The sequence below is a fragment of the Zootoca vivipara genome, chromosome 2, assembly GCF_963506605.1.
Source record: "Zootoca vivipara chromosome 2, rZooViv1.1, whole genome shotgun sequence".
NCBI classification, from domain to species: domain Eukaryota; kingdom Metazoa; phylum Chordata; class Lepidosauria; order Squamata; family Lacertidae; genus Zootoca; species Zootoca vivipara.
Genome location: NC_083277.1, coordinates 43031461 through 43046680, shown reverse-complemented (window position 1 = coordinate 43046680; position 15220 = coordinate 43031461). Strand labels below are relative to the sequence as shown.

At 40.5% G+C, this 15220-nt stretch overlaps 1 protein-coding gene across 7 annotated transcripts in view; it reads right to left on the bottom strand.

Annotated features, from left to right (window-relative positions):
* ARHGEF3 (Rho guanine nucleotide exchange factor 3) overlaps positions 1-15220 on the bottom strand; it is a 113394-nt gene that overhangs the window by 74754 nt on the left and 23420 nt on the right. For 4 of the 7 annotated variants that reach the window (XM_035106362.2, XM_035106361.2, XM_035106363.2 and 1 more), the window contains one exon: positions 11222-11288. The exons of 1 other annotated variant lie outside the window; for it this stretch is intronic. In XM_035106362.2, the coding sequence (XP_034962253.2) occupies positions 11222-11288 (67 nt within the window). Of the gene's footprint in view, positions 1-11221; positions 13298-15220 lie in introns of all 7 variants that reach the window. 2 more of the 7 variants (XM_060271424.1, XM_060271425.1) reach the window with 1 other exon arrangement.

The following is a 15220-nucleotide window of genomic DNA, read 5'->3' as shown; positions in this document are numbered from 1 at the left end:
TGCTCACAAAGAACTGGCAACAGGACGACACAGCAACACCCTGTCCCAGACTATAATTAACAATGGGAAATCTGTAATGTAACAGCATGGGCACTTCATTTCAGAGGGTGGGTAACAACTGAATTTATCTTTTGTATCACATGCTGCTTGTAAATTTTAGTATCTCTTGTTTGCAGGACAGCAGGGAAGTGACAGGTTTATAGCAATGCTGAGCATTTTTACTTTTTACAACAAGCCACACCTATGAGCAGTCTAGTTGAAATGTTTTAAAGGTATCCAGTGAATATTAATGGGATATATTAGAGGCATTGTTTAACTTTGTTTTAATCTGCCTTATCTTCAGAAGACTCTGCTGGTAGCTACACTTATTTTTTTTTTAAAAAAAAAAAAATATTTTTTTTATTAATTTTCCAATTAAAACCAATTATATCACATTTCAATATTTCAAATTATACACATATATATATCAATCAAACCGAATGTTATGCCAAATCATCTAAATAATTTATTTTTGGGTTCCCATGCTTCAAGAAATTGGGAATTCCTCGCAACTGTCCACTGCCGTCTTATTTCTAAAGTTCAAATCGTGCTGGTAGCTACACTTAAGAACAGTAAGTTAAAACCCATCACAAAGGTAATGTACTGTATCAAGCATCCAATCCCTAACTATTAAGACCTGTACAGTATAGTAATAGACACAATACAGTAATAGAATATACTATACAGTATGCAATAATAGAAAACTTTCCATGTCTTACAGTAAATGCAGGTTTGTTTGTTTTTCATTTTTAAATAAAAATAAAATACTTCACACTTATATAGTGTTCAAATGTTCCTACATTTTCTCAGTAAGTCCTACTATACAGCCCTTTAAAAATCATATGTATTATCCTCATATTGCAAATGAGATTGTGGAAATAACACAGTGGTTTGCCTCACTTAGTACATACATGGCTGACAGGAGATTTGAACAGAGGATTATTAGCCAACAACTTACTGCCATACCCCAAACAAGAGTTTGGATTTGATATCCCGCTTTATCACTACCCAAAGGAGTCTCAAAGAGGCTAACATTCTCCTTTCCCTTCCTCTCCCACAACAAACACTCTGTGAGGTGAGTGGGGCTGAGAGACTTCAGAGAAGTGTGACTAGCCCAAGGTCACCCAGCAGCTGCATGTGGAGGAGCGGAGACGCGAACCCAGTTACCCAGATTAGGAGTCTACCGTTCTTAACCACTACACCACACTGAGCCTGCAATAAACCCAGATGCCAACTTTGCTGCCACATACACCCGGACAACATCATTACTGGCCCCAACAACATCCAACATACCATCTCAGGACTATTTAATTGCTCATCTTCTAACATTGTGTATGCCATCAAATGCCAACAGTGCCCTTCAGCTCTCTATATTGGACAAACAGGCCAAACCCTACGCCAAAGGATAAATGGACATAAATCTGACATCGGGAACCATAAGACTGAAAAACCAGTAGGAGAACACTTCAATCTCCCAGGACATTCTATACAAGATCTCAAAGCAGCTGTTTTATTACAGAGAAATTTCAGGAACAGACTGGAAAGAGAAGTTGCTGAATTGGAAATCATTACCAAGCTTAAAACCATGGAACCACCTGCATGATCAAGCTTTCTTTAGCACCTCAGCCCTTGCTTCCCCCCCCAGGACTAATTGCAGCCATCAGCAGCCATTAACAGCCATCTACAGGTTTACCACTCCCATCAACCCTTCACCCATTCCCTCCCACCCCCACCACCCTCTGTATATATATAGGGTCTGACACTTCTGTTTCTAGTGTATCTGAAGAAGTGTGCATGCACACGAAAGCTCATACCAAAATATAAACTTAGTTGGTCTTTAAGGTGCAACTGAAACAACATTTTTGTTTAAATAAAAATGTATCCATGATTAATCAAGAAGCAGAATTTAAATCGTTTGGCTATTGAATTCTGCTTTGTGAAACACCGTGCACGTTGATGTCACTGTGTAAATCCATCAACCAGTCTCTGGAATTAGGCAATTTCAGGTTTTGAAGGCTAAAAAAAAGCAACAACTAAGGAAATGAGAAATATTGCAAGAAAACATAAGCTTTCCCTAAAATAAGCAGCAAAGTCTCTCTAAAAACTGCATTTAACATAATCAATGTACATAATTTGGGGGGGGAGTTGCTTAGCTGTCACTTTTTTATTATGAGCAACACTGAATTTAACTGAGATTAACAATATACTGCATTATGTATAGTACACACACAAATATTTTAACTGGTGTTTTTGAATTTTGTCTGGAATTGGCTGCAACCATCTGTTAAACAAACACCACACAATGAGTTTCTGATAGCATCTCGTTCTTCTTGCCAAAATAAACTCTCTTGTTCCAGCAGAAATCAATCTTTTGATTGTAGTTAACAATAGTTCTAGTGGTCTGTTCATATAAACAAAACCAGTAATGAGTAAAAACATTTAGGATCTTTCCACAGAATAGATGCAGCTCACATGAAGGACAAAATTAATAATGGCAAAAGACAGTGTTAAGTGTCACAAACAACCTCACAAACACTCTGCAAATGTGATTTCGGTTGATACGCAAGCTGAGGAGCTTTAGGATTTGGCAGACCTCACCTCACCAGCATGCACTGAGCTGCACCTCTGCTACTAAAAATATGGCAGTATAAAATCAGGGCTATGCCAATGGAATACTATACAACCACAGAGAGGCTAAAATGAAGCAGCAACAGGGTTTCCGGTTCAGCGCCAGCGCCGTCCGGTGGGGTCTGTCTCGAGCGCCGAGGCAGCCCGTCTTTGCGAAGGGGGGGGGGAAGCAGCGGGGGCGACGCTGCACCCCATAGAGCCCTATATCGAGCGTTATAGGGACGAAAAGTCTCAGCGGTGCCCCAATTCGGACTCCCCAACTCTCTGGTAGGCTCTAATAAGAGCTCCGGAGCGAGGAGGGTTGTAGTCGCGGGGCCATTTTGAGCACCATTGTTGCCTTCGCAGAGAGAAGCTCCGTTACGGAGGCGGAGAGCGCTGAATACTTCCAAAGAAAAAGGACTTGAAAAGTGGATGTCCGTGAGTAAGAAAGCTTAAAAATCTTATTGGAACTTAAATTTGGAGCGGGAGGAGATTTAAAAAACGGAAGCCGATCTCCCCCATATTGATTGAAAGTGGAAACAGTTAAGAAAATATCCATTGCCAAGACATTTGTGGATTTACTATATCTATGCATCTGCAAGAACTGTGCTGAAATTCCCCTTGATGACAAGGTAGAGGGGAGAGTGAGAGATTTAATAAGAGAGAAGAGTCTCTTACTACCGCTGGAATCGGCGGTCCTGACAGACTCAGCAAGATTTCTGTAGTAGGGAGTTTTGAAACAATGTTGACAAACTGAGCTGCAAAAGTTGCGTATGAAAACTCCCCTTGGATTATAATTTAGAATCAAGTAATGGATTTTAATTTGTGAATATATTGTAACCAGTTTGGAAAAAATGGCGATCGAATGAAAAACACTAACACTTCCTGTGCTCTGGGATAGCACTGTGTCCTTGAGAGGAGCACAAAAATGTCAACATACGATTATAAAGTTGGATTCAAAGAAAAAACTCTGAGACTCTTATGGGAACTTACTATCGGAACACATAAACAGATTGCTCATTTAGAGGAAACGAACCAACTTCTTCAAGGGGACAAGGGACAAAAAACGTTGGAACAAGAGAATAAAGAAGAAATAGAAGGAAAGCGAGAAGTATGTCAGCTTTTTGATCAGGAGGAAGTCTGCAATGAGAAGAAAGAGGAAAAAGTTTTTGAGCACGTGAGCCAGGGGGACGACGCTCCCATGGAAGGGGGAGCAAAAACTATGTCTGGACTTCAGAATCCCCATAGGGAACTAAGACTGTGGGAGAGGATTACTTATATTGAGTGGATGATACAAACAATAAAGGGGCAACAGCGAGGGAATGGAGAATTTGGTCATGAAAAATTTCGCAGAAAGGGAGTGGGGTGAATGGAAAAAGGATTTTTGTTTAAAGGTTGGCTAAAACTGGTTTACGGACTATGGAATTTGCTGATCCGAGAAGGGAGGTGCCGTGAACAGGGGGGGAAGAGGCTAAAACTAGAAGATAAGATTTAAAATGGATTAAGAAAATGAGATATAGATTTATAAAAGTATGAAAGTTCTTGCAGAAAAAATTTAGGCAAGGGAGGGAAAGTAGAATAGAGATGTGTTTTTCTTTTTAGATTTGAAAGGAGATTATTAGTATAGTTGGGAAGAATGAATAATGGGATAGCGGGGTGCTCTAACCCTCCCCCTGTGGTCGTCTCCGTTCTGGGGTTCCCTGGTGGCAGAGGGGGACTTCCGGAGTGGGGGGGAAGGGGGGAGGGGGGAGGGGGAGAACAAGCTGGAAAAGAAACATCCCTTCTTTCCTTTCGTATCCTGGAGACTTTCGGTGGCAGGGAGAGTTCTGGGGTGTGGGGGGAAGGAGGGGAATGGAATGGAGATATATAAGCAAACAATTAAAAAAATTATTGATAATCTGATTAATTGGATAAATGGACAATTTTAAATTAAATGAGATTAGAATGGTTGGTAAATAATGAAAACTGTAAAGATGGATGGCAAATGAAAATCAATAAAGGGGGGGGGTCTGGGGAAGCCCAAGAGACAATGTTTAGCAAATTAGATAAGGTTTAAACTTTTGATGTTGTGTGTTTTGTTTTTATTTTTATTATATTTTTGTATGCTGTGGTTTTTTTTTCCTTTTTTATTATTATTTTCTGTCATTGTTTTTATCTTACTTTCTTTTTTATAGTTTTTGGATGCTAAAGTTGGATAACAGCTGGGTGGATACTCGCCTGTTCCTATCCTTGCCATCCTGGGACCTCTTGGTGGCAGGGGGAGGCTCTGGGGGGAAGGAGGGGGGGTAGAGACCCAACTATAAAATGAACCACATTTGATTGCCTACCTTTCGGGGGATTCTCTTGTGGGAGGAGAGGGCTCTTGGAGGGGGGTAGGAGAATGTGAAAAATATGTTATGTATGTGTATGGTTTTGGTTATTATGTAAACTCTTATTATGTAAAATCAATAAAAATTAATTTTAAAAAAAATGAAGCAGCAACAAGAGGCAGATCGGGGGAGAGAAGTATACTTATGCCATATCCTCTCTCAGACCTGGCTCTCTGCTGTTATGCCAACCAAAAAAATGAATAAATCATGACCCATCTCCTACTGCTAGGATCCAACTTAACAGACTTGACGTTATTAATGGAGGTTATATAAGCATTAAGGCTTATTCAAATATTATTTTTTCCAGATAAAGCAGTTTCTGCAGGAGACATATGTGGCTGTTTAGGTCGAGTATTTTATGAACTTTATTCACAGGTAACGGGGGAGGACCCCTGGACAGTTGTTGTTGTTGTTTAGTCGTTTAGTCGTGTCCGACTCTTCGTGACCCCATGGACCATAGCACGCCAGGCACTCCTGTCTTGCACTGCCTCCCGCAATTTGGTCAAACTCATGTTCGTAGCTTCGAGAACACTGTCCAACCATCTTGTCCTCTGTCGTCCCCTTCTCCTAGTGCCCTCAATCTTTCCCAACATCAGGGTCTTTTCCAAGGATTCTTCTCTTCTCATGAGGTGGCCAAAGTATTGGAGCCTCAGCTTCACGATCTGTCCTTCCAGGGAGCACTCAGGGCTGATTTCCTTAAGAATGGATAGGTTTGATCTTCTTGCAGTCCATGGGACTCTCAAGAGTCTCCTCCAGCACCATAATTCAAAAGCATCAATTCTTCGGCGATCAGCCTTCTTTATGGTCTAGCTCTCACTTCCATACATCACTACTGGGAAAACCATAGCTTTAACTATACGGACCTTTGTCGGCAAGGTGATGTCTCTGCTTTTTAAGATGCTGTCTAGGTTTGTCATTGCTTTTCTCCCAAGAAGCAGGCGTCTTTTAATTTCGTGACTGCTGTCACCATCTGCAGTGATCAAGGAGCCCAAGAAAGTAAAATCTCTCACTGCCTCCATTTCTTCCCCTTCTATTTGCCAGGAGGTGATGGGACCAGTGGCCATGATCTTGGTTTTTTTGATGTTGAGCTTCAGACCATATTTTGCGCTCTCCTCTTTCACCCTCATTAAAAGGTTCTTTAATTCCTCCTCGCTTTCTGCCATCAAGGTTGTGTCATCTGCATATCTGAGGTTGTTGATATTTCTTCCGGCAATCTTAATTCCGGCTTGGGATTCATCTAGTCCAGCCTTTCACATGATGAATTCTGCATATAAGTTAAATAAGCAGGGAGACAATATACAACCTTGTCGTACTCCTTTCCCAATTTTGAACCACTCAGTTGTTCCATATCCAGTTCTAACTGTAGCTTCTTGTCCCACATAGAGATTTTTCAGGAGACAGATGAGGTGATCAGGCACTCCCATTTCTTTAAGAACTTGCCATAGTTTGCTGTGGTCGAAACAGTCAAAGGCTTTTGCATAGTCAATGAAGCAGAAGTAGACGCAGAAGTAGACAGTTAAGTCCAGTCAAATTCAACTATGGGGTGTGGCGCTCATCTCCGCTTTCAGGCTAAGGGAGCTGGTGTTTGTCCCCAGACAGCTTTTTGAGTCATGCAGCCAGGCCAGCACGATTAAACCACGGAAACACTGTTTATTTGCCTGCCATAGTGGTACCTATTTATCTCCTTGTGCTGGTATGTTTGTGAATTGCTAGGTTGGCAGGAGCTGGGACAAAGCAACAGGAGCTCACCCCATCACCCTGACCTTACAGGCTTGTCACCCACACAATGACGAATGTAGGATAATTTTTTTTTGTAAATACTATCTTAGAGTGGGGATTTCAACCACATTTAGGAAGTAAGCTATCTAAAAATAAATTTGTTTAACAAATCAATGGGAATCCAAAGTTGGCCTTCAGTTCATGGAGATTTTTTTGTCAATAACCTGGTAAAATTATTACTGCTTCAACAGAGGTGGCCACATCTGCAACTTAAATAGATGTTTCTGCAAAAACAGCCCAAAACACTAGAAATGAAAGAGGATATAAAATAAACGCAGCTGCAATAAAGTACATCCAGTCTTCATCCAACTGCAAAAATACAAACCAATTAAAATGTTGTGTGTTTTGATTTTTTTTAAAAAAAACTTCCTTAATTGTCATTAACACTTACAATTAAAGATCCAGCCACATTAGCTTGTGAACGGTTTCAGGTTGGACACAGAAGTTAGAGCTACTGGTCTACAAGAATCTACTGTACTAGGGTACTGTAGTTGCTATTGTTCCCCCCCCCCCCCCGTTATTATATTATTTATTTTTGTTTTTCATTTTGTATTTATATACAGTATTATAAACCGTGATGTGACCTTCAGATGAAGGGCCATGCATAAGTAATAGTTACGATATGAATCCACATGATATTATCATCTACCTCACATTTAACCAATTGGCTAAGCAAAACATCTTGGGTCACTTTATCACAGGGTCCAGTGAAATCAAGAAATAAATTTTCTGCAACATTCACACAATCCGCTACTAAACTATTAATCTGATACAAAAATAGAAGCAAAGCATCTTTATACTAGTTTGTGAAAGTGGGGACCCCAGAAAAACAACTCCAGGCTGAAGAGGTTAAACTGACTGGATCATCCTTTATTGTCACTAGCCGACACTAACATTGATACATTCAAGACAGGAAATATCTATTGCAAAAATAAATTCTGCAATATTTTTTAAAATCTCTAACAGTAGTACCTTTTCAAGCCAATCTTTCTAAATCTAGAGAATAAAAGTAGAACAGATGTTCAAAGGTGAAGCAATCTTCAAATATCTCTCGTTGTGACAGAATAACTGAAAACGAGTATCAAGTCTTCTAATGCTTCACATATGGCAAAAATCAAATGATGGCGTACTCAAGGTGTTTTGAAATCCATAAAGTGAACAAATGCCTAAATGTTTGAATCCAACATAGCATGAACTTTCTGCCAGTGCAAGTATTTCTGCCACCCCCTGGGGTAACTGTTCTAGGGATAACTCCTGTGACAAAGGGCACTGGTCACTTGCCCCTCTATTATGGCTGAGCAGGCCAGGGACATAGCTCTCATCAGTTAGTCAAATCTGCAGGATAAAGTTTAGGATTTCCACCAGGAAGATGGAAGAACCCTGTGACAGTTTACAGCTGAAATGACTCATCTTCCTCTGCCCCAGGGAACATCTAGCACCCTTCACACCCCAGCAGTTGTCAAACTCCTCTCAGTAGGCTTGTTTTTAAACCCACTCTATCCTCCATCCAGATGGACAAAAGGCTTTATGAGAGTTCAACCAGGCAAAAGTACTTGGGTTGCAAAGAGTTCTGAGGGTCAGATAGAGAAGACCACATCTAGTCCCTGTGCCTGGGGCTACAGCACACCATAAAAAGGCTCATTGTTTTGTTACTAAAGTGAGTGAGCAAACTCCTTGTGCTGTCACCAGTAAAAATGAACTTCTTTTACTTTCTTTAAACAAGTAAGAACTTGACTTATTTAATAGTCCGGTTTATTTTAGTTGTCCTCACTTTACCCATACCTATGTGATCTATAATCAATTCTCTGCAGCTGGATGAAAGATTTATGAATTTCCATAAAACAGAAAGAGAATAATGTGTACAAAAAACTAAAAGGAATGCTGGTGCCAAATGTGGTAGCACTGTTGACAGAAAGTTGGCTCTCAGGGTATTACACAGATCTCACTACACCAAGTCAAAATCCAAGCAGGTGAGCTGCATTACTGATGAATGTTTTTTTGTTTTGTTCCCTAAGGAGTCAGGAACATTACAAACCATAGTAAAAGAATGATGGGCTTTATGGTGTTTATGCACAAACAGAATGGACTTCCACCCTCACAACAGAATTTCCCCTTCCTCTCTTCACCCCTGCAGCCAAATGTGCTCCAAAATCTATTCTGAAGAATTAGGAAAATGTCCAGAGCAGATTGAGGGGGGCCACATGGAGGAGGAGAGGAAGGGAATGGGAAATCCCACTGTGTAGACAGAAGTAGTTGCACAATGTTGGATTTTGCCCAATCTAGGGAACTGGAAATTACAACACAACCACTCTGCAGTATATCACTGCAGAAATAATATCCTGCATATCCATACAGAGAGTTAGATGATCATATATTTTGCTTCAAAGGTATGAACAACCCTTTCGCCTGCACACACACCCTCTGTTCACATAAAAGAGTAATCACGCTGAGCAACCATGGTTAGCCAGGTTATTAAACCAACTTTAAACCATGGTTTAATATCTTGGCTTGTTCCAAAGCTGTTAACCATGGCTTCATAGCTTGACTGCTAGCTTAGACAAGGAGAGTTATGAAGGGCCTGTGGGTAAAATGCATGTTTATATCTCTGCTTCATAAGGCAAGGCAATTGAAAATCAGGTTTATTACAAACATTTTTTTCCTAAAGACAATCAGAGTCTTTAGCATGTAAAAAAGATGGCTTTGTAGAAACATTTTAAAAGGTTGACAATTTAATTCTGTAGAAAAAGCATATTCTGGTACCTTCAGAATTACATACAATAAACAGCAAACACCTGGCATGAATGTATTGAATGCTAAAGTAGTCATTTACTAACATTTTATCTTTGGGCAATGTATCTCAATGGGGCATATAAATTATCACTTGTATTTTGTTTCATTAAATGTGTTTAGGTGTCATTCAACACCTGTGGAATGAAAGAAAACAGCATAGACGAATATTTCTTTATTTTATTTAACAAGGTTTATGTGGGGATTAATCATTAAAACTTCTAAGCAGTTTACATACAATATTATAGGGGATTAATCATTAAAACTTCTAAGCAGTTTACATACAATATTCTGAAATATATGTTATAAATATAGATAAAATCAAATGATAAAAGCAAGTTGACCTAATAATTTTCAAAATATGAGTAAAATCAGCAACTATAAAAATATACAGAATAAAATAAAATTACATATTAAAATATGTATCAAAATTAGATGTCTGGGTGCTCTTACCAAAACAAAAAAGGTTTTAGCAGGCATGGAAAACAATACAGCAAAGGTGCCTGTCAAATGTCAATGGGCAGAGTTCCAGAGTATGTCCTACCACACTGAAGGATCATTTCCCTGCAAGTGTGGAAAAAACATAATGTAGCACTTTTAAAAATGCCAGTTACTCAGATCAAAGGGTCAAGTGGACATATTTTGGATGAAGCAATGCTTCCAAGTAAAGTGGTCCCAAACTGTTGAGGGCTTTATATACTAATAGTAAAACCTTGAATTTGGTCTGTTAACAAATTGGCAACCGTTGCAAATATTTTAACACCCCTGTCAGCTGTGATCCAGTAGCACTTTGCACTCTGCACTAATGACAGTTTCCAGACCCAGCACAAGGAAAGCCCCACATAGAGTGTGTTGCAGTAATCCAGTCTTGAAATCACCAGTGCCTAAACTGCTGTGAACAAATTATCTCAGTCTGAAGTTGACAGAAGACACTCCTAGCCACTGAGGCTAGCTGGGCTTCCAGCAACGAAGCTGGATATAGAAGCATCCCCAGACTGTGTTCCTACTCCTTCTGACAGGCAATTGGCCAATTTCATGGATATGGGAACCACTGACAGTACCTCAGTCTTGCCAGGATTCACTTGAAGCTTACTTGCCACCATCCATACACTGGTCCAGGGCATAGCACACAACCTCTCCCAATTCAGATGTTATGGACATCACCTAATGAACACTCCTAACAGCTTCATATAGATTTCAAATAACATCTGGCATAAAATAGGACCTCTCTCAATGCTACTCTCTGGATTCTGCCACATAGGCAGGACAGGAACTGATGTAGCATAGTTTCCCCAATTCTCATCCCATGGAACCACTCAATGAGATACCATGGCCAATGCTATTGAAAGCTGCAAGGAGACAGAGAAGCAGGAGCAAAGTTGCATCCTATTGTCCTGCTCTCAATAAAGGTCACCCATCAAAGTGACCAAGACAAGCTAGGACCAATGGCCAAGGCTGAACCCAGATTGGAATAGGTCTAGATAATTCATGTCGACCAAGAATGCCTACAGAAGATGATAATATTAAATACTTCATCATACCTCAGTTTGCATTGTAAATTACACTCTGGTGGGTGGAAATAAGAGTGTAAGAAAGGAAAATACAGACACATATCAATCATCTATAATAAAATCCCTTACCCCTCTGAAATTCCAGCCTTTGGTGGAAGTAAACAAGGAAAAGTTGTTCTGCTGCTGCTGTTTAGGCCTGCAAGATGAAACAAAAGAAAGCATTTGTTTCCTGCATTCTTAGCTGTCAAGAGTCCCTTATCAAAATGGGCTGGAAAACAACACCTCAGTGCTTTCTCCCAGGCATGATTTGGAATGGAACACTAAACCTTGGTTTAGCATTATAAGAATGAGTATATTAAAAGCTTCCACTTCCATTTTAGAGTAGCTGCAGTATCCTGTGTCATCCAAATCTGGTCAAAGTGTGGTTAAGATTAACCTCAATTAGCTGAAACAAGCCAAGTTCAGATGGGTGGGGTAGAAATAAAATAAAATTATTATTATTATTATTATTATTATTATTATTATTAACTACAGTTTGAAGTTGGATTATTTTAACCAACCATATTTATGATTGATCACATTTGAGCAAAATCAGACAACACAGTAATCTGTAGGTAATCTAAAGCAGAAAATGATTTGTTTGCTTGCTTGCCACCCATTTGACTGGGTTGCCCCAGCCTCTCTGGGCGGCTCCCAACAAAAATAGTAAAAACACAATAAAACATCAAACATTAAAAACTTCCCTGAACAGGGCTGCCTTCAGATGTCTTTTAAAAATCACATAGCTGTTTATCTGTTTGACATCTGATGGGAGGGTGTTCCGCAGGGTGGGCACAACTACCAAAAAGGTCCTCTGCATGGTTCCCTGTAACGTCAACTCTCACAATGAGGGAATCACCAGAAGGCCCTCGGGGCTATATCTCAGTGTCTGGGCTGGATGGAGGTGGAAATGTTCCAAACTCTTTCTCACAGCCACATTGAAGAAGGAAGGGTATGTGTGCAAGTCAGAGGCTCTCCAAAGCTCACTAAACAATGGTTTAGCAACAGAACCAGTCCTCTCTTACATGAACTCTTTTCGTCTCCTATCACCTTCTTTTAACTAACTGTACTTCTGAGATATTTCCTTTTCATTACGGTAAATTGGTTTAATATGAATGGAGGATAGGCTACCAATGGCTGCTAGCCATGATGGCTATGTTCTCTCTCCACTGTATGCCTCTGAATACCAGTGGTTGAAAACTGCAAGAATTCAACTTCAAAGCAATTCAATACAGTGGTACCTTAGTTTTCAAACAGCTTAGTTCTTGAATGTTTTGGCTCCTGAATGCCGCAAACCCGGAAGTGGCTGCTCCGGTTTGTGAACTATTTTTGGAAGCCAAACATCTGACAGGGCTTCCACGGCTTCCGATTGGCTGCAGGAGCTTCCTGCAGCCAATCAGAAGCCATGCTTTGGTTTCCAAACGTTTCCGTTCGACTTCCAAGGTATGACTGTACTTGGAGGAGAGAATGGAAAGGAAACAGGCCATCTTGACCCTGCACAAATGAAATTTGAGCTGTGTATTCTTCCAAACATCTGAGTCAAAAGCTTGGAGCTTTGCAGTGGGACATGTACCGTAATTGTTTATAGGTTATCTTCATGAACTAATTAAGCCTGAAAAAATTAAGCAAGCTACATTTTCTAGGCTATATGGAATAGCCAGAGATATATTTCTAGAGATCAGTCTTGCTACACTGAATTCTATTTTTGCCAGCTTTAACACACTACATTTCCTTTGATGTTTCAGTCAGAGCAAACCACTTCACAGATCATGAGGATAGTTGTCTTCTGCTGTGTTTGCATTGTCAAAACCACCTTAACAGGAAATGGAAACAATCTTAACAACACATTCACAGACCACAATTACTAATTAACGAAGTGTCAACCTGTGTCCCACTGGGCTGGGGACTGGGGGCGGGGCGGAGAATGATTAGCTTATTGTGGTCTATTACATGTGGAAGAAAAAGAAACACTTATACTTGGGGCTTGTTTACCTACCACAGCCAATTCTCTTGTTATCAGCATGAATCAAGAGGACGGCAACTCCTATAATTACCAGCATCTAGCACTCTCTTTCCTTAGACAACTCCCAAGAGCCGACCATGCACTTTTGCAATGTAAACTTGACCTAGAACAACCTGTCAAACTTTCTTTCACTTTGACACATTCTGTAAAGAAAATAATCAAATTTACTGTTTTAGGAAACAGATAAAAAGGATCTGAACAAATACATACTTTGACCACACTTCTGGTTTACTTATTGTCATAATTCTGGCACTCATGTTAGTGTATATTGTGCAATTATGTGCACATGCAGACTTGGTAACCTAGTCAAGTGCTCATGTAGTGAGAGTATCCTGAAAGGCACGATTTGTTGGCTAGCTTAGGAACACACTAGAGTCATCTCATAGTTTCCAAATGACTGAGTCAAACTGATCTTGTAGTTTGCAACACCCTGCACTTGGGTATGTGGAGGAGGGAAGAATTGCACATCATTTAGATCTACCATTCAAAAGCAATTTAAGTGCATCCATTCAAGAGAGATAGAACAATAATATTTCCAAGAATGTCAATTTCACAGAATTATGTGGATTTTATTTTGTTTTAAAACAAAAAACATGATACTGAGGTTTTGAAGGGGGGGAAATAAAGTCCAACTGAATTATTTTTATCAGTGGATGGGTACACAGGTGGGGGCGGGCACGGAAACCATCATCAGTACACTCCGTGTTCTTGAGTCACCCTGGATTTGAAGTGACTCATAGTCATTAGTAGTGCGCGCACACACACACACACACACACAAGAGATAAACACAGTATCTAATGGGATACTGAGAAGATCAAATCCATCTGGCAGGCAATCAGGCCCTGGTGGCATAGGAAGGAGGAGTGCGGTGGGTGCGGGCTGCCCCGGGTGTCATCATTGAGGAGGTGACCGTGGGGCCTGGCCCACAGCGCGCCAGAGCCACATGTCTCTCCTAGGGAGTGACATGATGGCTCAGGCACCTGCAGGCTCAGCGCTGCCCAAAACAGCAATGTGGGGCTTGCAGACTCCGTGGAGGTTCCGTGCAGCGTGCTCTGCCCTGGCTTACCCCGTCCCTGAGTGCAGGGCATTTGCGCAACCCTGAGCACCCGAGCAGCTAGCTATGCTGCTGTCAGGCTCATGGACTTCCTGACCCTGATCATCCCTCAAAGGCATACACTCATATTTGTTCAGGTTTTGCTAAATTAGTAGCGTGAGAAACCATCAGATTGCTTCTTCACACAATCAACTCTAGGACAAGCAATTAACACTGGGCAGAAAGCTAAGGTCTACTTCTGCCTTAGTAACTGCGCTCTCATTGGTTGATATCAGCACTGTGACCTGTTATCAGAGAAAGCTAGCACAGTACGTGGTGTGGTCAGTGTGGTCAGTGTAGGAGGAGAGGTGCTGTATCGGTTGAGAGAGAGACAGAGAGGAAAGGATTTATTTTACTTTGTTTTGAGTTCTAAAGCATACATAGAAACTCTGGATTTTCTTTATTTTAATAAATCCTGTATATAGTTTTACTCTGCGTCCAGACGTCTAGGAAAAACCTGTGCAAACTCTGCTGTGTTCAGGCTGAAGTTACACCTGACACTTAAAAACACTAAGATTATCCAATTATTATCCAATAATGATTATCCAATCCATAAAAGGTAGCTCTGCTTTACCAAGGTTAACCACTAATACCAGGAATGGATCTCCCCTCTGACTTAAACTCAGCCTCCTTCTGAAACTGACATTGATTCAGGGCTCAGTCTTGTACCAGCTGGGAAGTTTGCCAAAGCATTAATTTACTGGTACTAGGAGCTTTCCACCTCACTTTGGGAATCTTTGTCCAAGAAGTTTGGGGACATTAAATTCTAGCCAGGACAAACAACACCTGTGAAAGTTTTGATATCAGTAGGCAAAAACAACAACAACAACAACAACAGCAGGCAAAAGGGATGGGTAGACTCAATCTGTATTCACTCTGACGTTCAGAGACCTGTGCTGAACAAGAAGAAACAACTAGTTCATTTCTCCACTCATTTTTCCAATCAGATCATTCAACAATTACCAAAAATGG